General features: G+C 47.8%; 6 protein-coding genes across 6 annotated transcripts; 4 read left to right on the top strand and 2 right to left on the bottom strand.

The window, feature by feature from the left end:
• Positions 1-611: 611 nt before the first annotated feature.
• Positions 612-1,742, top strand: V1513DRAFT_457382 (DnaJ domain-containing protein; the record flags this gene model as incomplete). Its single annotated transcript, XM_066899619.1, has 2 exons — positions 612-882; positions 943-1,742. The coding sequence occupies 2 exons, from the start codon at positions 612-614 to the stop codon at positions 1,740-1,742; spliced, it is 1,071 nt and encodes a 356-aa protein (XP_066754783.1).
• Positions 1,743-2,383: 641 nt separating this feature from the next.
• Positions 2,384-3,775, top strand: V1513DRAFT_376369 (aspartic peptidase domain-containing protein; the record flags this gene model as incomplete). The annotated part of the gene is made up of 3 exons (XM_066894926.1): positions 2,384-2,900; positions 2,961-3,061; positions 3,116-3,775. 3 exons carry the CDS (start codon positions 2,384-2,386, stop codon positions 3,773-3,775), a joined length of 1,278 nt encoding a protein of 425 aa, XP_066754782.1.
• A 2,886-nt stretch (positions 3,776-6,661) lies between these two features.
• V1513DRAFT_457380 (Endonuclease/exonuclease/phosphatase) lies at positions 6,662-9,020 on the top strand (the record flags this gene model as incomplete). Its single annotated transcript, XM_066899618.1, has 3 exons — positions 6,662-7,724; positions 7,788-8,009; positions 8,059-9,020. 3 exons carry the CDS (start codon positions 6,662-6,664, stop codon positions 9,018-9,020), a joined length of 2,247 nt encoding a protein of 748 aa, XP_066754781.1.
• A 139-nt stretch (positions 9,021-9,159) lies between these two features.
• Positions 9,160-12,422, bottom strand: V1513DRAFT_411622 (uncharacterized protein). Its single transcript, XM_066895734.1, has 5 exons — positions 11,708-12,422; positions 11,512-11,643; positions 10,445-11,457; positions 10,135-10,393; positions 9,160-10,087 (listed from the first exon to the last, which is right to left on the bottom strand). Exons 1-5 carry the CDS (start codon positions 12,029-12,031, stop codon positions 9,428-9,430), a joined length of 2,388 nt encoding a protein of 795 aa, XP_066754780.1. The 5' UTR covers positions 12,032-12,422; the 3' UTR covers positions 9,160-9,427.
• Positions 12,423-12,617: 195 nt separating this feature from the next.
• On the top strand, positions 12,618-14,140 carry V1513DRAFT_440370 (uncharacterized protein). Its single transcript, XM_066897360.1, has 3 exons — positions 12,618-12,777; positions 12,842-13,099; positions 13,152-14,140. The coding sequence occupies exons 1-3, from the start codon at positions 12,756-12,758 to the stop codon at positions 13,943-13,945; spliced, it is 1,074 nt and encodes a 357-aa protein (XP_066754779.1). The 5' UTR covers positions 12,618-12,755; the 3' UTR covers positions 13,946-14,140.
• On the bottom strand, positions 13,995-18,166 carry V1513DRAFT_440369 (chitin synthase-domain-containing protein). Its single transcript, XM_066897359.1, has 2 exons — positions 14,514-18,166; positions 13,995-14,454 (listed from the first exon to the last, which is right to left on the bottom strand). The coding sequence occupies exons 1-2, from the start codon at positions 18,091-18,093 to the stop codon at positions 14,252-14,254; spliced, it is 3,783 nt and encodes a 1,260-aa protein (XP_066754778.1). The 5' UTR covers positions 18,094-18,166; the 3' UTR covers positions 13,995-14,251.
• Between the last annotated feature and the right edge of the window lie 663 nt (positions 18,167-18,829).

Raw genomic sequence — 18,829 nt, 5'->3', positions numbered from 1 at the left:
CCCGAAAAAAAAAATCCATGCGGCATTGGATTCCGAATACTACAATGACAAAACTGAGCATTATGATGATAAGCTACTCACCAAGGTGCCACTTCCAAAAGCGAAGAGAGATTTGGGACGTGCGGAGAAGTACGCAGGACGTATATTTCCGCACTAACTGATGGCTAAATGCTAACGACGCGGCGCTGTACGGTCATCAATATGTGTGGCAACACACTTTTGCGTAGCATCTTTGCAAGACGCAGGCCAAATTAGAGTTTTGTTCTGTATAAGTCGTAGGTGTCAAGAAAGCCATATGTTGAATATCGAAAAGCCTGTCTTTTCAAGTAGCATTGGCCTGCACCTTCTAACCCAACGAGGCCTGTGCTTGTTCCAGATATATTTCTAGATAGGGGGTTTGTGGTCAATTTTATATTGAAAATAATCACAGCCTTTGTGATTCATCGCTACTTCGTTGTCCAGTGGCGATTCGAAATCGGGGCCAATTGCTTTCGTACACATAGGAGCGCAATCGATCAAAATTCACAAGGGACGAGTCGACCATCTTGAACTTTTACTGACTGGATATTAACGCCGCCTATCGCTATAAGTGAGAGCTTATAACGTCCAAGATGTCTTCATCATCGACATCTTCCTCGAAACCGAATTCGACGTCGTCCTCCAGCCGAGACCACAATCAGGGTCGACAGACCAGAGACTATACTCCAGGTCAGGCTGAAGCCGTGAACAGAGTACGGAAATGCAAACACCATGAATATTACGCCATTTTAGATATAGAGAAGACTGCCACCGATGGGGATATCAAGAGAGCATACAGAAAACTAGCATTGCTGATGCATCCGGATAAAAACGGGGCACCAGGTGCTGATGAAGCATTTAAGAGTATGACATCCCCGCGTTAGAGTCATTCACGAGAACTTACTAATAATTGGCGAATTATAGTGGTTTCCAAAGCATTCCAGATTTTATCTGACAAAGACAAGAAAGCGACATACGATGCCACTGGTTCGGATCCAGATTCTCGAGGAGGTATGCCAAGCGGCTTTAGTCGACGAACTTCCTCGGGCGGTGGTTTCAATGGAATGTATGGCGATGAGATATCTCCTGATGAGCTATTCAATATGTTCTTCGGTGGTGGAGGCGGTACTGCGTTCCAAACCAGTTTTGGTGGATTCGGCGGTCCAGGTATCAGGATCCATTCATTTGGCGGCTCACCATTTAGCACCTTTGGTCGACCTATGAATCCTGGAGGAGGCCAACGCCGGGCACCCGGTGGTGATGGTGATGCCAATGGCGAGACATTTAGCCCTCGGATGTTAATCCAGCTCCTTCCGCTTATTCTTCTCTTCATTGTTCCTCTTCTCTCTTCATTATTCGAGAACTCATCGTCCTCTAGTGACAACATTTTCCAATCCAAAACTCGGTTTGAATTCACTCCGAGTCCCCCTTATACTGTCGAGAGAGTTACCCCGAGGTACCATGTTCAATATTATGTCAACCCTAAAGACACTGCGAACTTGAACGACAAGCGACTTCGCCAACTCGACCAGCGGGCAGAGAACTCGTACGTCCGAATACTACAGCAAAAATGCGATACCGAACATGATCGTCGACAAAGGAAGCTTGACGAGAGTCAGGGATGGTTCTTTGTCGATCAGGAGAAGTATAAGGAAGCTACGAACATGAAGACGGATAGTTGTGACCGACTGAAATCCTTGGGTGTCTCGTACAGTCGGCGCTAAACATTAAGAATGGCATAAAAGGGAGAAAACGTCCTGGGTGAGTTATGACATAAATATCCCAAGGGAGAAATCCGAAATGAATTAAGGAATTTGTTCACACTTCCATTTACCGACTTTATCATTCCCGTTCAAGTGATTTTTCAACTTGCTGAATTTAGGACACTCTTTGTCTGTTAAGGGATGACTGTTTCAATTGGGGTCTGCGGTTAATTGTAGCCCATTATGAGGTCGGTTGATTAGCAAGTGTATGATTGCGTTTTGTGTGAAGTTGCATACTATGTTTTGGCCTTTTATACAGGTAGCAATTATTTGCATTGTAATACATGTTCTCAGATGCGTCTCAGTCAGGTTTACATGTTGCTTATTTATCGGTACTGGTAGAATGAGTAATGTAGCTGGTTTTTTTGGGTGATTGCATCTGTATGGTTTGAACTGGGCTCGTAAACCATCGCCCAGCCTTGTGCATGTGGTTCAGGAACCAAATCTAATTTGAGTGGTCCGCGGTCTTAGGCGAACTCTCGGCACCTCAATTAACTATAAGTTTAATTGAAAATTCTTCGTACCCACTTCGCCCCGGAGCCTGCTCTTTGCCGACTCTATAGCACTGACGAGAAAAAGTATAGCCGTGACGATTATATCGGATGTGGTATTTATCTCACATAGTCCTGACAATACTTCTTTGGCAAAACAATGTTGCTCTATGCAGTTCAATGGTGTCGCTGTCGCTGTATGCAACGGAGTACCGTCGGCCAGGGGGGACCTACAGCTGTACACATTGCGACCCTATCCGATCCTCGGTCAAAAATGTTGTACAAATAGATCAGAATGGATCCGACATATCGTACTATGTGAACATCCAACTAGGCTCGGATACCAGCTCTGTATTCAGTGTTGTGGTAGATACTGGGTCCTACGATCTGTGGGTATATTCAGAAAGTTGCACGAACATCTCTTGCATATCGCACCGTCAATTCGGCCCAGAGAACTCTACGACCCTTGAAGTCTATTACGACAAGCGCTTCTCAATTAGCTATGGTCAAGGAAAAGTTTCTGGTGTCGCAGCTACTGACTATGTCGAAATAGCTGGCTATAACATGAGCCTGGGATTTGGACTGGTCGAGGATGTCGCCAATTCCTTTAATGCGTTTCCGGTAGATGGTAATGCTCTACTAACTGCTTTCATGAGACACTTACAAATTGCTAACTATCTGCATCTAGGTGTACTCGGGCTTTCTGCGAGCGACGTGCAGATTAATGGTTATCCTTCCATCATGGCTATGCTTGCCGATGGTGGTCTAATCTCACGAGACGTCTTTGCGGTAAGAAAGCCGATACTTGAATACTATTTGGCCATATTCTAATTCAAGCTTAAGATTGATCTTGGAACGGGAGTCAATCCGAATGGAGGGAGTATAGCACTTGGTGGTGTCGACACGACACGGTTCACTGGGGAAATTTCATTCGTAGACCTTGCTAACACTCAGGGTCTGTGGATTGTCGGAGTCGATGACTGCTACGTTAATGGCAAAGGCGAAAACTTTTCGAATAAGTTAGCACTTATTGATACTGGCACGACCCTCATATTAATTCCTTCCGACGACGCACTGCAAATTCACAAGGATCTCGTTGGGAGCGCTGGAGTCGTTCGGACTGATGGCATAAACTACGTGATTGCTTGCAATACAACTACAGAGCTTGCATTTGGATTTGGTGGTGTTCAGTGGACTATAGATCCCAGTGACTACATTGGAAATACTTATGACGCCGATGGAAATTGCGTGACAAATATTCAAGGCGTATCTGTGAATGGCACGTCTACCTGGGTAATGGGTGCCTCGTTCTTAAAGGGAATTTACACCGTTTATGACAAGGATAATATGCGTGTTGGTTTCGCAGCCAAGGGAGCCGGTGGAAATGACGTTTACAACGCCAGCAATCCTACGAGCTCGGTCAGCGTCGAATCCATCACTTTAACGACATCTACCAGATCCCTCATAATAATATCCATGAGCACCACCCCAGAAGGTGAATAGAGTTCCCGTTTCTTGTTTTCGGCCCACGCACCAGTTTATTCAGAATCAACTACTAACACATCATCAGTCACATGGTCTTCTTCATTGTCCCTATCGTCCGCTGAGTTACAGACAATATGGTCGACAGCTACAGATTCCCAAATTATAAGCAGTGCATCGACTTCAATGTCGACGGCGACCGCTCGGTCAAGTTTCACCGTCTCATCCTATAATTTTCAAAATACATCTTCGCAAAACTCCCTTTCTACGTTCTCGACTACTAATAGCGGCAGCGACGCAACCAGCATTGTAGCATCTGCGTCTACATCTGCAACTTCTGCTACCACATCATCAGCATCCATGATATCAGCTTCTTGTACATATCACCTTGGCATATTGGTATTTTTGGGCATGGTTTTGGTTTTGCATTTTTAATAAGGTGGCTTGGTATTGGAAAATTCGTGGTTTATTATTAGTGTTCTAGATTTAACCTAGACAGAAATTTATTCGTCGTATAATTATGCCGCGAACAAAAGATCATAAATTTAATGTTTCCATTGCTCAAGGTGTGTAAATAAGGTTTGCCTCTGATGGCTATTTTGGGCTTTGCCAAAGCTTGCTGTTATTAAACATCGCCGTTCGAGTGAGCTTGAGCCGTCGTGACTACTCATTTAACGCACTCTCGGATACATCCCCGTATTCGGCCCCTGCACTCATTATGAAACGAACAGGACATAGAGACATCTCAGACCAAACGGATCCAACCATGCCTTCCAACTATTAAACGCATATCGTCACATATCTGACAATTTTTTAGTCCGCGACGCTCACGAACCATTTCGTTTTAATTCGCTGCGGACACGGCGGGTGGAATTGGCCGTGTAGACGAGACTAAGCAAGTAGTTGGCGCGTTTGTCGCCTCGAATCGCCATGTCGTCTGAAGACTCGCCCGTCACTTCGGTCAGCAGCATACGCTCCAAATGGGAGCAGATGGCAATTGGTGGTGACAACGGGAGCTACACTGTGAATAAAAAGGAAAAGAATCGAGCGAGAGATCCGAGCGTCGAAGCTCTAGGTGACGTCGTTCGACCGCTTATAAATCAGCAAGAATCGAACGGAATTATTCCTACAGCAAAATCAATCTCAGAGTTTGTGCCTTTGGCAACAACTCCAAAGTCATCAGTGGGAGATATAAAGCTCGGCGTAGGCTCTGCAAGTGCTTCACTAGGGATATCACTCAGAGATATATCGTCTCATGGATCCTCTCCGTACTCAACTCCACGACAAGGTCCGCCGCCGCTCCATCCAAAGCCGTACACTCTTACTTCAACGGCAGCTCCTTTGGAAAATAGTTCAGCCTTAGCACAGTCTCAACGACCAGCCAAAGTATCTACGGGCAATGAGTCTGCAGATGGCCAAGCTACTGCCACCGAAGCGGCCACGGTCTCTGCCATTAGTACAGCATATCGCGATGGATCTCATGAATCGCACTATCACCCGCCGGAGATCAATTTCAATACAAAGCCCGTACTGAGACATCCTTCAGCGGCTGTAAGTAATATTGGGATCTCTCTCCGCGGAATACTTAGCTAATATGCATCAAAGCATGAGGGAAATAGTCTGGTGCCATCTTACGCCTATGATCCTTCAAAGGTAAACGAGCCTACTGCTTCTCCACCAGAACAGTTGTCAAATGATCCGAACGGGCGCACCACGTTTCACCAGACTGAGAGGAATCCCTCTCCCACTCGTTCTCCTCAGGCTCTTCATTCAATGCAAGTCGTTGAACGGCAAGGTGGACAGAGTGCCGACAGCAATGAGACCCTTGTGCCGAGCTATCAGCATTCCCGCGGTCGCTCTCTTGTCTTGCCTCCGTTTACTACGGAATCGATTCTGAACACGTCTGCTGAGAAGCGTTGGTCTACACCGTATCCATCATCACCATATCAATATCAGCAACAGGCTACGTCGCAGCCGCAGGCTCAGCCGTATGTTGCTCCCTCGCAAACAACTCTTACGACAGCTACGCAGGCTCAGCCATATGTTCCACTTTCATTACCTACGACCTCAGCTGCAACTCCTCAGCCCCAGCCGTACATTGCACCGTCACAGCCTGCCACGCCAGTTGCAGCTGCTGGTGCACAATCTTCTACACCTGCACCTGCGCCTACGCAATACAATGCACCCTCGCAAACGCCAACAGTGCAGCCTTATGTTTCACAGTCACATGTTTTCCAATCTCAGCCATCTAGTCAGCAAAACACACCACCATCTGAAGCTTCTGTGGTACAGACTTCTGAAAACTTACAATATCGTACATCAGCGTCATACTCCTTCCGAAGCGGCCAGCCGCAGCCTGAGGTTGTTCATCGAGCAGAACCGGCTCATCAGCCCTCGCATCAACCACCGCCACAGGTTCAGCAGGCACCGCAATTGCCTCCTCGTCCGGTAGCACCAGCAATTATGTCTCCTGCACCGGCCGTATCGTCTGGCCCTACGTCGATCGTCGATTTGGGACGACGTTCAAACGAGTTCCGGAGATCTGACGAATATGTACGAGTCCCGGCTCCGCCTCCACCTCGACGTCGCAGCAAGTCACCGGCGATGCCAGCAAGGCTAACTACAGCTACGATTGCATCTCAGTCCCTGCCACAGCTACTTCAACCCCCTGTGCTACCAGTGCGCCCTATGGTGCTGCAGCATTCAAGTTATTCACAACCATTACAGTCGCAGCAAATTTCGCAACATCTTACTCTACCAATGAAACAGCAAGTACCAGTTCCGCAACAGCAGCAGTACAACAGCCAGATGTACGCTACGCCGTCCGGCTCTACTGCAAGCCTGCAAACCACCGAGCCCAATTTTGGAGATGAAGATAGCTATGACAATTACTCTGGCCCAGAGATGATGGAAGATGACTCGGACGACAACTTTATGACATCCGCCGAGGAATCCGAGCGGCTGAGCGAATATCCAGATTCGTCTCGTGCCAACAGGCGGCCTCCAGTCTTTCGTTCCATGCCACACGAGATTCATTGCAAGTACGACGTCCGCGTGATTAGTATTTCAGGAGAATACATTATTACGTCATCAACGGTCACGAAAGTGTGGAGCGTCAAGACTGGAGCTTGTATTGGCCACATTGGACACCCAGATCTAAGAATCACAGCTATTGCATTCAAGCCTTCTTTGCAAGTAGAAGATGAAGGGTCCGCGATTTGGCTTGGTACTAGAGACGGTGGGTTACTAGAGGCTGATGTCAGGACGTTGAAAATCGTCAATAAGCGCACGGGCGTTCACAACTCTATGATCAAGGGAATCTACAGATGCGGCTTTGAAATGTGGACACTGGATGAAGACGGTCGTATACAGGTCTGGGGACCTAATGAGCGAACGGGATTGCCTCATCTAAGCGATGCACCCAAGTCACAAAGGATTCAAGTTGCAACGGCTTGTGCGATAGTGGTCAATAGTTACTTATGGGTTGGTAGAGCAAAGCAGGTGACAGTATACCAGCCGAGCTACTCTCAGAGTGAGCAAGTCCAGTTTACGGTCACTCGTCCACTCACAGCAGCGAAGCCGACCGGTGACATCACATGTTCTGCTGTGATTGCGACAGATCCGGAGCATGTTTACTTTGGTCATGAAGATGGTAAAGTGTCAGTATATTCTTGTACGAAATTGACTTGCGAGGATGTCGTTAGCATTTCTTTGTACAAAATCACTGCAATGACTGGCGTCGGAAACTTCCTGTGGGTATCTTTCAGGACGGGAATGGTCTACGTCTATGACGTGGCGCAGAGGCCATGGATTGTCATGAAGGACTGGAAAGCACACGAAGGTCCGATTCAGAGTATGGCGGTTGACCGAACGTCAATTTTCAAACTCGGTGCACTTCCAGTGGTTACCATGACAGCGACCGAGAATACTCTCACAATTTGGGATGGTATGCTCAAGCAAGATTGGCTAGGTACGTCATTTCACCGCTATAGTCAAACTGCCAGCGTCAGTTACTAAATTGTAGTTAATTCAGAACTGAACATGCAAGAACATGAAGAGGAGTATTGCTCATTCCGCACGATTCAGGCTTTGATATGTACCTGGAATGTTGGTGCAGCCAAACCTGCGGATTTACAGCAGACATCAGGAGACTCGAAGTTCTTGAGGAAGCTGCTCGAAACTGCGGATGACCCGGATATTGTCGTCTTTGGGTTCCAAGAGTTGGTGGAGTTGGATAACAAGACTGTTACTGCAAGTAAGTTGTGGCATGCTTTGTCTGCTAGTGCTGAGCTAACGAACTGCAGAAAGCATGTTCAAACACAAGAAGAAACATAAAGATAAAGCTAATGCACAACAACATATGTCCCACCAATATAAAGCCTGGCAGGATCATCTCGCGGAAGCGGTGTCGCATTTGGATTCTCGATATGTGGTTTTGCTGTCAGATAAGCTAATTGGATTATACACATGCATTTTCATCAAGGAACGGGAGAAGCACGAGATTGGCAATTTGCGTTCTTCGACAGTAAAGACAGGCCTAGGCGGCCTTCATGGGAACAAAGGTGCCATTATAGTTCGGCTCACATTAGACGATTCTTCACTCTGTTTTGTGAATTGCCATCTTGCAGCTGGTCAGTCGCACGTGATTCCTAGGAATAACGACATTGCGAATATCATGGAGTCGAAACTTATTACCGGCGGTATTGGTAGTACGGCAAATATGGCTGACACATACGTTGGTGGTGGCGACGGCTCTATGGTACTGGACCACGAGATTTGTTTCGTCAATGGCGACATGAACTACCGCATCAACCTTCATCGTGTGCCGGTCATGAAAATGCTCGAGAAAGGTGAACTCGATAAACTGTTGGAATCTGACCAGCTCCTCACCCAGCTCAAGAAAAACCCAAGTATCCGATTACGTCCGTTCAGCGAAAGTCCAATAACGTTTCCACCGACGTACAAGTACGATATTGGCGCTGACACATACGACAGCAGCGAGAAGAAACGCACGCCTGCTTGGTGCGATCGTATCTACTACCGCGGCCCCGGAAAAGTCTTTCCAATTGATTATCGCACATATGATGTGCGGGTTTCAGATCATAGACCAGTTAGCGGTTTGTATGACATCAAGGTCAAGACTGTGGATCGGGAATTGCGGAAAGAAGCAATGAAAATGGCCATAAGGAGATGGGAGGATTTCGTGCAGGAGAGTATACAGAGAGCGCGTTTGCATTTCCACGAAAATGAAATGCGGTCAAGATAAACATTCATACATATTAAATTGACATAGAGGCTAAAACGAATTGTATATGATTGTGGTAGATTCGGAAGGCTGGGTTATGTAAAATACGCTTTGGAATTGGTTTACTTTTACAATTGGATAAATGGTGCAAATCGGTGTCATAGGGATTTGTTATATTCTGTACGCAGTCTTCTCCAATGAATGGTATTTACATGTACAGTAAGCCAGTCATACACATATTGTTATATTCTGTACGCAGTATCCTTCAAAGAATGGTATTTACATGTACGGTAAGCCAGGTTTACACATACATTCCCTAGTTCAGTCTCCTGATACATATTTACAAAGCCTAAAACCACAATACACATTCTAACAGCTTCTTCTCCTTCTACTTCCTTTAGTCCATACAAACAGCAAGAAACGATTGATTAACCAAGGTGGAATATAATTGTACCTTTCTTGCCTTTCTTCTTTCCCGCTAATTGCGACTCATCGCTTTCTTCTGAAGTAGTAATGGTGGCAGCAGCAGACTTGGCCCACCCGTTCACTGGAGTAGTGCCTTTGGATTTCGACGCGATTGCGGATGACGAAGACTTCTTGACTGTCGGTAGTGACGGGAAATCTTTCAGATTTTTTGACGGTAGAGTGTTTGAGCTTGTCGATGCAAACGAAGACGAGGATGACGAACTGGCATTTGTAGTTTTCCGAGCGGCAAAGGTTAATTTCTGTGGCGCCGGAGTAGGGGTTGCCGACGGCAACCATACGCTTGCGTAGGCCTCAGATGCAGACATAGCAGGCGCCATCGCCGTCGCTAGTGTCGTCTGGGATGCCTGACGTGTCGGTGCCGCCATCGGAATGGTGATATGAGATGACGAGAGCTTTGGGACCAATGATGATAGAGACGGCATATTTTGTAGATTCGGCCGGCTCGATGAAGATGAAGTAGATGCTGCATTTGTCGAGGGATGGCCGCCCCAGACTGAACCAATGTTGACCGGTTTAGATAGTACCGGCCTACTCTTGCTAGGTGCTTTCCAGTGGCTTACTTTACCGTTCGAGTTAGACGGCAGTTCAGGGAAATCCGCATTCTATTCTCGTCAGTACCTGACGAAAAATAAAACTGAAAAATTAATACCCTAGCTCTCCATTCACCCCATGCACTAAGAAGGTCTGCCTTCTTTTGTTTATCGTCATTAAACAATTCGACGAACTCATGCACAATAATTGTCATTTCGTTGATGTCAGTCTCGAACAAATCAACGTATCCTTGGATAACCGCCTTTGCTGAGATGTTCGAGTTCCTGAAACCGTCATTGATTTTCCTGAACCCCTCGTACTTGTACGAGCCTCGCGTCAGTAATTGTGCAGCTCGTTCATCTAGTCGCTGCCGTCGGCTATATAAACTGTTAGGACTAACACTTCACTTATGAACCCATGCCACTTACAACAGGTCTAACTCGGAAGCACTATGGTCATCGTTTTGGACGACAGATCGGCCTCTCGACGAGATAGGCGCAACATCATCGTCAATCGTGGCAGGAGTCCAACCAGAATCTGTCGGAACCGATGCAGGTTGTCCGAAATCGACCGATAGCTGCGTCCCAAATTTGCGCGAGCTACTGCCAGCTGCGAGACTGCGCTGCAGAGCAAGTTGATCACGGGGTACCTGAATATTGTTGCCTCGTCGAGACGAGCTACTTGACGACGACTGTTGCCACTCGTGCTGCTGCCCTCTGATACTCGACGAGTTGGTTGCCGGTCGACTCCGACTATTTGTCACAGGCTCGACAAAATGGAAATTCGCCTCAATTGTTCTCGCAGATTTTCCGGTTCCGAACATCTCTGGATGCTCTGAAATCTGATGGGCTTTCAAATCAATTTCATTTTCGAAGACAACAAACTTCTTCTCCAGACATGACGTCGCCGGACACAAAAAATGCTGGTCCCGAAAATGTCTTTCAAGTGTGTCATAGTTGAGGAAATATTGTGGCTCGCTGTTACCAGTGAGGCGTTGGTCACAAATATGGCATCGCTCATGTTGCTCTCTGTAATGCACGCGAAGCTCATCTGATGAGTAAAACCTAGCCTTGCAAAACTGGCACTCTGGGTGTCCCCTGAATCCGTCTTCGTCACCGACACGTTCGTGCCTGAGCAGCGCCTTGTGAGTGTATAACTTATGCTCGTAGATGAATACTTTCTTGTTCCGAGTACAGAGTTGGCACATGTACTTCTTGTGAACTTCGGTCACATGTCGACGTAGATCCGCCCAGCCAGTGCATACATGATCGCAATGGGGATCTGGACAATTGAACCGTTGCAATCTTCTGACATCATCCATGATCTCCCGTCTGTCGAAATCGATCCCGAGCTTGTTGTCTGAGCATGCGATGTCGCCTTCAGTGTAGTCCTCGTACTTCTTCGCGTTGTCGATCGTGAAGATAATTTTCGATTGAATCGTCTGTCTAGTCAGCGTTTCAATCACTTTGTCAGTTTACATAATAACATAACATACCCGACAATGAACGCATGCGTTTGTTTTATAGAGCGCCCGCATACGCAAGGCGCAGATGTGGCATGACCGATGATTACACGGCGAGACAGCCGAATATTTTACGGGTTCCGCGCAAATAAAGCATATCTCAGCCTACCCGTTATCAGTTCCAAGCTCCACAAACGTTAACACCCAGAGCCTTTAACAGAATACTTACACTCTCTCCTGGCTCAGCAGGGGCAGCAGATTCCATCAATTCGCCATTGTCTGAAGTGCCATTCACTTGTCCTTCTGTCTGCTTATTCAGTGCGTCAACCGGTTCTTTGTCGCCTGCGAGAAACTTGGTCACTTTCTTGGACTTGTTATTCCGTTTCTTGGGCCCAGCTCCTGAACTCGAACTTCCTCCGCTCTCATTCGCATTCGCAGATTGTTTGCCTTTCTTGTTCAGGTTCGCTTGTTGCGTGCTGGACTCCACAGTCAAAGACCCATCATCCGCCGGTGATGCAGCATTTGCCGAGAAGGTAGACGTGGCTGGCGGCATTCTCGGTAGAACTTGGCGTACGTATTAATCACCGACAGGACGTCAAGCAGACTCAACAAATGCTCGTTTCAGAAGCCTATTGTACTTTAGAACTCGTTTGAATATCCCTCTTTCAAAATATAGTTCTAACGAGCAGGGTATCCAACGCACTGCCAATGGCCACGAAGCTTCCGTCTGTGACAAGTAGTCGCATATGCCCACGTATTCACCTTGAGAATTCCCCACCTTTGCACAATTAATCTGCAATTTACTCCAAAATCTTGTCAAACTCAACGACAAAATTCCTTTCACTCAAATCAAATACTCCCCAACTGCGGCCCCAAAGAAATATCGAATATACTGCGTAGTTAAGTTACGAACCCTGTTGGAACGATAATATCTCCAGAGTCGGTCCGGAGTTTCAAGAGATTCCCAAATCGCTGTACAACCGCTACAAACCCCTTATGGGTCGCAGGACCCTAACCCCATACCGACTCCCGTTTCCCTTTTGGGTTTAGTTTGTCCGTGCCACCATCAATGGGTACGAAAATTAGCGATGCGAACTCGTCGTACCTCTTTCTCGGCCGGAGAAAAAAATTGAAAATGAGTAAGACTTTCCAACTGCAAGTTTGCATATAAAACAACATACTCACGACCTTTTCTACTTTCCGCTTTTGGTATCTAAGGTGAATAGCAAGGTGGACAATATTCGTATTACCAAAGAATTATTCTTAAATTGGCTGAAATGACTGCCACAAAGAAAGCAGGTACGCAAATGCAATTTTGCTGCCACTTCTCAAATTAGCGATACTAACTCGCTATGTCCGACAGGTGTTCTCGGCGCAACAGGCAGTGTAGGCCAGAAATTTATTCTGCTCCTCGCAGAACACCCAGAGTTTGAACTCTACAAGCTCGGCGCGTCATCACGGTCGGCTGGTAAGTCGTATGCGAAGGCAGTCAAGTGGCGGCAGACCGCTACGATACCGCATTCTGCAACTGAACTGGTGGTTGTCGAATGTAAGGCTTCCGAATTTGCGGATTGCGATGTTGTGTTTTCGGGATTAGATGCTGATGTCGCTGGTGATATTGGTATGCCGTATTGTTACTGAACTGTTGAGACTCTTCTGACTATATTGCAAAGAAATGGAATTTAAGGAATCCGGGCTCGTGGTTATTTCCAACGCAAAGAACTACCGCCGGGCACCAGACGTACCGCTCGTTGTCCCGCTTATTAACTCATCCCACCTCGACGTGGTTGCGCGTCGAGTCAAACAAGAGAAAAAGCAAGGCTTCATCATTTGCAACTCGAACTGCTCCACGGCGGGCCTCGTTGTCCCGCTCGGCGCGCTTATCGCGAAATTTGGAGAAATCACGGATGTAACGGTCACAACTCTCCAGGCGATTTCAGGAGCTGGATTTTCGCCGGGCGTATTAGGTTTTGATATCCTGGACAATGTCATCCCGTACATATCCGGAGAAGAGGAAAAGCTCGAGTGGGAGACTAAGAAGATTCTCGGATCCGTCGCGGAGGATGGCTCGTTCGTTCTGCGATCGAATATAACTGTCTCCGCGCAATGCAATCGTGTCGCCGTCTCAGACGGTCATCTCGAGTGCGTGTCCATCAAGTTCGCGACACCCAATAAGCCCAGTGTGGAGGAAGTCAAGCAAGCGCTTCGGGATTACGTCTGTGAGTCACAGACCCTCGGATGTCCTTCTGCACCGAAACAGTGCATTTATGTGCTCGAGGACGCTGACCGTCCACAGCCAAGGCTGGACCGGAATCGGGACAATGGTTTCGCGATTTCTGTAGGCCGAGTGCGAGAGGACCCGGTATTCGATTTTAAGTTTATTGTGTTATCGCATAATACCGTGATCGGTGCCGCTGGCTCCGGTATCTTGATTGCGGAGACATTGTTCAAGAAGGGACTGCTATAGACAGTTTGCATCGAGCTATAGAGGACTGGCTTTAAAAAGATGTTGGGTGTTTGAGGGTTGCGATTACTATATTCAAATATGACCATTTGATCCACAAAATACTTAACAATCCCGATCCCGGATAAATAATCCATAGAAGTTTCAGCGCTTTTTTAAAAAATTTACAAATGCTAAAATGAAAACGATGCGCGGGCGCCAAAAATTTCTCTACGTTCATAATCGTGCATAATTTGTCTCATATCCCCGAAAGTACCAATATCTATGCAGACCCAATATTATACACTTGTCCGCCGGCTCATTGTCTATTTAATTCTCAACGGGCCACGTATTGGGGCTCTGCGCCCGCAGAAACGCACCATGCTGTGCTGGCCGTTTTTCCCGTTCAAAGTCTCGCCACCTGCGCATCTTGATTTGAGAACTGTCGAATTCGCCTTCCACTTCGTCGTGGCCCTTGTCACCGCCTTGGACCTGTCGGGTTTCGCCCCACGAGAAGTCATCGAATTTCCAGTCTGTGAGTGGTTAGCATGTGTATCGAGGACAAGGATTAGTAGGACAAGTGGATACGCACAGGCATTGAGGGGGAGAATGAAGTTCCAGAGAGGCAGTGCGAGTAAGTAGATCATCATCCACAGCACATAACTCCATCGGTGCGCGGTCACAATGATTAAAACCCCCGGCAATCCTAGCACAAGCGCAAGCAAGATGAGTGGAATGACGGGGACTGGCTTCCGAACTATGGCAATAACTATAACGTATACCGTGAAAGCAAGCGCGACCGGCAACACGAGGGTACCGACCAGTTCAACGGTGACGACGAACTGCATAGATGCACAAAAGACACCGCATAGTGAGTTCACAAGCGTGAGTTCCATGAGATTGTGCACTGTCGAATTGATCCATCGGCGGCGCTGCGACAACAAGACGCGGAACGTATCGGGCACCTGAGTCTTGCAAACAGCCTGGGGCACGAAAATCTGCTTTCGCTTTGGGAAAGTCTTGAGCATAAGCGTCGAAAGATATCGATCTTCACCAAGGAGCAACAAATTTTTCTTGTGCAGCGTATCAACTACGTTATCGGAATATCGCTCGACAATGTCAGGATTCGCGAGAATAGGGACCCAGTATCCGTCTTCACCTTTGGGAGCCTTAATGCGATACATGCAGAAACAGCCAGGGAGACAAGTCACACCGCCGAAGACAGATTCGAAAGACTTGGTTAGATGATGAGAGACATAATACTCGAAAACCTGGACCATAGTAACCCAAGACTGACGTTTATTCGCAATCTTGGTCTCTCCGCACAATCCCATCACACTAGGATCATGCACCATGCACGAAATCATTTTCGTAAGCGAATCCGGATACACTTTCGTGTCGGCATCGACCATCAGAACGATCTCGTACATATCCGGCGAAATGCCTGTGATCCGCCAAATGCCGCTGAACATTTCGAACTCGAGCTCGGTCATACGCTCATCAAACATGACTTTCTGGAAGAAAGACATTAAGATGATCTGCGAGTCACGTTTGCCTCTGTTACCAGGCTTTGCGAGGCCCGCTTCCGCTGACGTGCCGCACTTGACAACGCAGAGCATAGGCACTCGCTGCTGCTTTGTCGGGTCGATGGTCTCGCTGTCATAAGAGTAAAATCCGGAGTAGACCTTGGCCATGTTGTGACGCTTGGAACCAGAGGCAACAGCGACATATGAGTACGGCTGTGCATTCTCAATTGGATCGCTGAAGTCGGTCATCATGCTCAACACAATTTCCGGAGTGGTCATGTCATTACCAGCGCCGCGAATCAAACCGTCGCAGACAACAATAATCAGTTTGTGCGAATTGGGATAGTCCGTGGTGGCAATCGAATCCAGAGTGGTGCGCAGACCCTCAATTGACTCGGAATAAGCGGTGACCAAACACATAGTGTGTACAAGCGGGTAGTTAAACGGTTTGTAGTCGGTAGGGGGTTGCGGAACGATATTGTCGTGATAGTAGTTAGCAATTGCATCGTCGTCCTGGGCTGGAACTGTCGACAAACGTCCGCTATCGTTATCGGCAGGCGCACCTTCACGACCACGAGTATTAGGATACATGTTGAGCGAGGTTGTCGAGTTCGAGTAAGGCATTACTGCAGCAGCGGGCGATGGCGATGAGTTGCCGGCCGGGAATCCATAAGCCGATGCTCCAGACGAATAAAAGTTGCTGGCTGAGTCATTACGGGAATGGCCATAGACGGATCCGGGTACAATCAAGTGAGAGGTCGACGAGTGGGATTGAGAAGCCATAGTAGTCGGGAAACGCTGACGGGAGCGCGAACGCTCGTTGTTGGCATACGGCGACGTGAATCTGGAGGTCCGCGGGAAAAATCTACTGGCACGATTGCCGACACCGTTGTTGTGTGCGTTCACGATATGTGGAGCTGGACGGTATATATCGTCGGCCCAGTCTTCGATTTCGGCGAGCCGCTTCTTCTCATTCTTGGAATACTTGACACCGACACGCCACGACAAGAACCAAGCAAAAACTAAAGCGAGCAGGAACTTGGCCATGACGATAACGACTATGAACACAAGCGAGACATACAAGACGACATCTGATGCGATGCAGCCAATCGTGTCCGTATCAACCGATCCCACTTTGATGGTTTCAGTGAGACATTTCGCTATCTTACGATCCAAAGACGAAGTCATTAGGCGAGTGATATCCATGCCGCGAATTTCATTTGCCGCGGTCGCATTGCGGAGCTCATTGAATCGATTCGTTGATAATTGAACGTCACTGGGATCGAGCCAGTCGAGCAAGTTCATGTCGAGAACGTAGCCGTTATAGACGACAAGATTGCGCGATGAATTGCGAACGTCATCCCAGGTGAAATAGACCTCACCCGTAATTCTCAGACCGTAATAAGCTTCCCGTGCCGGTGTCGATGTATGACATGCATATCCAGTATAGTATGGCCACGTGTAATTAGGCTTAGACGACCCGTCCTGGTTGAATGTCGTGCATGGAAAATACCAAGCCATGTTTCCATCGCTGTCGTGTGGTATCCTGGAATTCTCGGTAGGCAAAAACAAACCCTTACAGTCTGAATTCACGTTCTGGAACAGAAATGATCCATCTTGGCCGCCGGCGTTTACAGGCGGATACAAAACGTTGCTTAAACCGGGAATACCTGCGGCCGCCGGGTGTTGAGAGCGCGTCAGATCGTAGGCACGTCCCTGGATAATCATGTAACCGTCGTTGATGTCATTGATTCTCAAACGCAAAGCTGGTGCACTGCAGACGGTCTCGGTGAAGCCGAAGGTCAAGAAACCTACACATGCGGCAATAATCAAGATGATCGAGATCAAGCCCATTTTCTCACGCCAAGCGCTTTGCCTCGCCTTGGTTGGCATGCCACACCAGTTGAGCACCTTGGACGGTGCCCAGAAGGTGACGAGGGAACAGTAGACCTGCCACAACGAAGGCGGTTTATACTTCTCCGCATTTGGATTATACGGCCCTTTGGGTGGCGACAGTCCCGACTTTACACCGACGGTATCGTCCTTGGACATCAGAGGCGATGGCGCAGGTGACGCAGACGGCGATTCGCTAGACACGGCGTGAATGGCACCGGACTTGGAAGAAGGCGAGCCCTTGTCGGTCTCGTCTTCATCCTCTTCGTAGTATTCGTCGTCGGCCACTGGGGCAAACATATTTTCTTCGGCGCGTGAAACAGATTCCCCTGCGGAATATCTGGCGCGTCCGCGTCGACCAGTTTGGCTTGAAAACGGTACTGGAGCCACGCCGGCGGACGGGGAGCCCGAGCCTTCAAGGGCATCATCGGGATCGTAGATGGTGGGATTATTGCCCGTTGTGGAGGGCAGGACCGGCATGTTTTGCTGGGCAGCATGTTGTGTGTAGTAGTACGTCGGATGGTCGCGGTTGATTCTGGAGCGCTCTGGACGGATTAGCGAGCGCTTTCGCTTGAAATCTGCCGCGGAAATGGAGGTAGGCACGCCGCGTTGGTTTGTGGAGGCGCCTCGTTCGAGGTCATGGTGCCCCGCAACAGGAGAGACGAAAGGAGCAGAGGATGAGGTCGGGATTTGTCTAGCACGATTTTGTTGTCGGGGGGAGTGCCGCGAATCGGAGACGTCGTTAATCTCCATTGTAGATAGACGCGAGTTGAATAGCTGCTGTCATAAAAATCAGGATGGGAAAAACCAATATATAATAATAGTATGAAAGCGATGAGTGTAAAACATGAAGAGTGCAAAGACAAAACATACTCCCAGGAACAGGCCGGGTAAAGTTTACGTTGTGCCGTTTTTGGTCGTATCTAAGAATAAACGCCACGTGATGCACCCAGCGCAAAACAGCTTGAGCTTTATGGTTGCTAAAATGGCAACCCAAGCATAAGACAGCTTGATGCTGTTACTTGTGGACCTGATCGTTATCAGGCGTTGACTATGGCAAATTTTGTTTGCAATAAACCCAATGAAATTTCAGCGGGCAGTAAATGTGTCGATATCTTCAACTAGAAAATAGACTAGTCGTCGAGACAACAACTCGATCGAACAGTGCGGCTATTGTGCGTATTAATGAATCGACAACCCGAATGCGAATGATTCCATCATTTGATTGTTCGATCACTTCGCTGTGCTGGGTCGATCGACGAGACTGGCATGTGCTCTTTCGGAATATTTTATAATAACACGTTCAGCAATCTTCTACGTGAATGGGACTAAGCAGCGAGATGCAGATGGAATTGATGAACATTTTGCTGGACTTGAGCATATGGCATAGTTATCGTTGCATATGACGTCATGAGTACGATGAACGGCCCGATACCAGTGAACACGTGCGCGTTATCTATCCACGTGACATTAGGGACGGCATAGTTAT

Source organism: Lipomyces chichibuensis (genome assembly GCF_038497645.1).
Source record: "Lipomyces chichibuensis strain CBS 12929 unplaced genomic scaffold V1513scaffold_7, whole genome shotgun sequence".
Taxonomy (NCBI): Eukaryota; Fungi; Ascomycota; class Lipomycetes; order Lipomycetales; family Lipomycetaceae; genus Lipomyces; species Lipomyces chichibuensis.
Note: the sequence above shows the minus strand (reverse complement) of the source record. Positions and strands in the feature narration are given on the sequence as shown.

What these genes read in the sequence shown, in the direction of transcription:
- V1513DRAFT_440369 (XM_066897359.1), bottom strand. Translation starts at nt 18,093, where the DNA reads ATGGAGATTAACGACGTCTCCGATTCGCGGCACTCCCCCCGACAACAA. An exon ending in CATTCTCCCCCTCAATGCCT is followed by an intron (nt 14,455 to 14,513) that starts GTGCGTATCCAC and finishes AACCACTCACAG; the next exon opens with ACTGGAAATTCGATGACTTC.
- V1513DRAFT_440370 (XM_066897360.1), top strand. Translation starts at nt 12,756, where the DNA reads ATGACTGCCACAAAGAAAGCAG. An exon ending in GACTGCCACAAAGAAAGCAG is followed by an intron (nt 12,778 to 12,841) that starts GTACGCAAATGC and finishes TATGTCCGACAG; the next exon opens with GTGTTCTCGGCGCAACAGGC. An exon ending in TGATGTCGCTGGTGATATTG is followed by an intron (nt 13,100 to 13,151) that starts GTATGCCGTATT and finishes TATATTGCAAAG; the next exon opens with AAATGGAATTTAAGGAATCC.
- V1513DRAFT_411622 (XM_066895734.1), bottom strand. Translation starts at nt 12,031, where the DNA reads ATGCCGCCAGCCACGTCTACCTTCTCGGCAAATGCTGCATCACCGGCG. An exon ending in GCTTCCGAGTTAGACCTGTT is followed by an intron (nt 10,394 to 10,444) that starts GTAAGTGGCATG and finishes CAGTTTATATAG; the next exon opens with CCGACGGCAGCGACTAGATG. An exon ending in GGGGTGAATGGAGAGCTAGG is followed by an intron (nt 10,088 to 10,134) that starts GTATTAATTTTT and finishes TGACGAGAATAG; the next exon opens with AATGCGGATTTCCCTGAACT.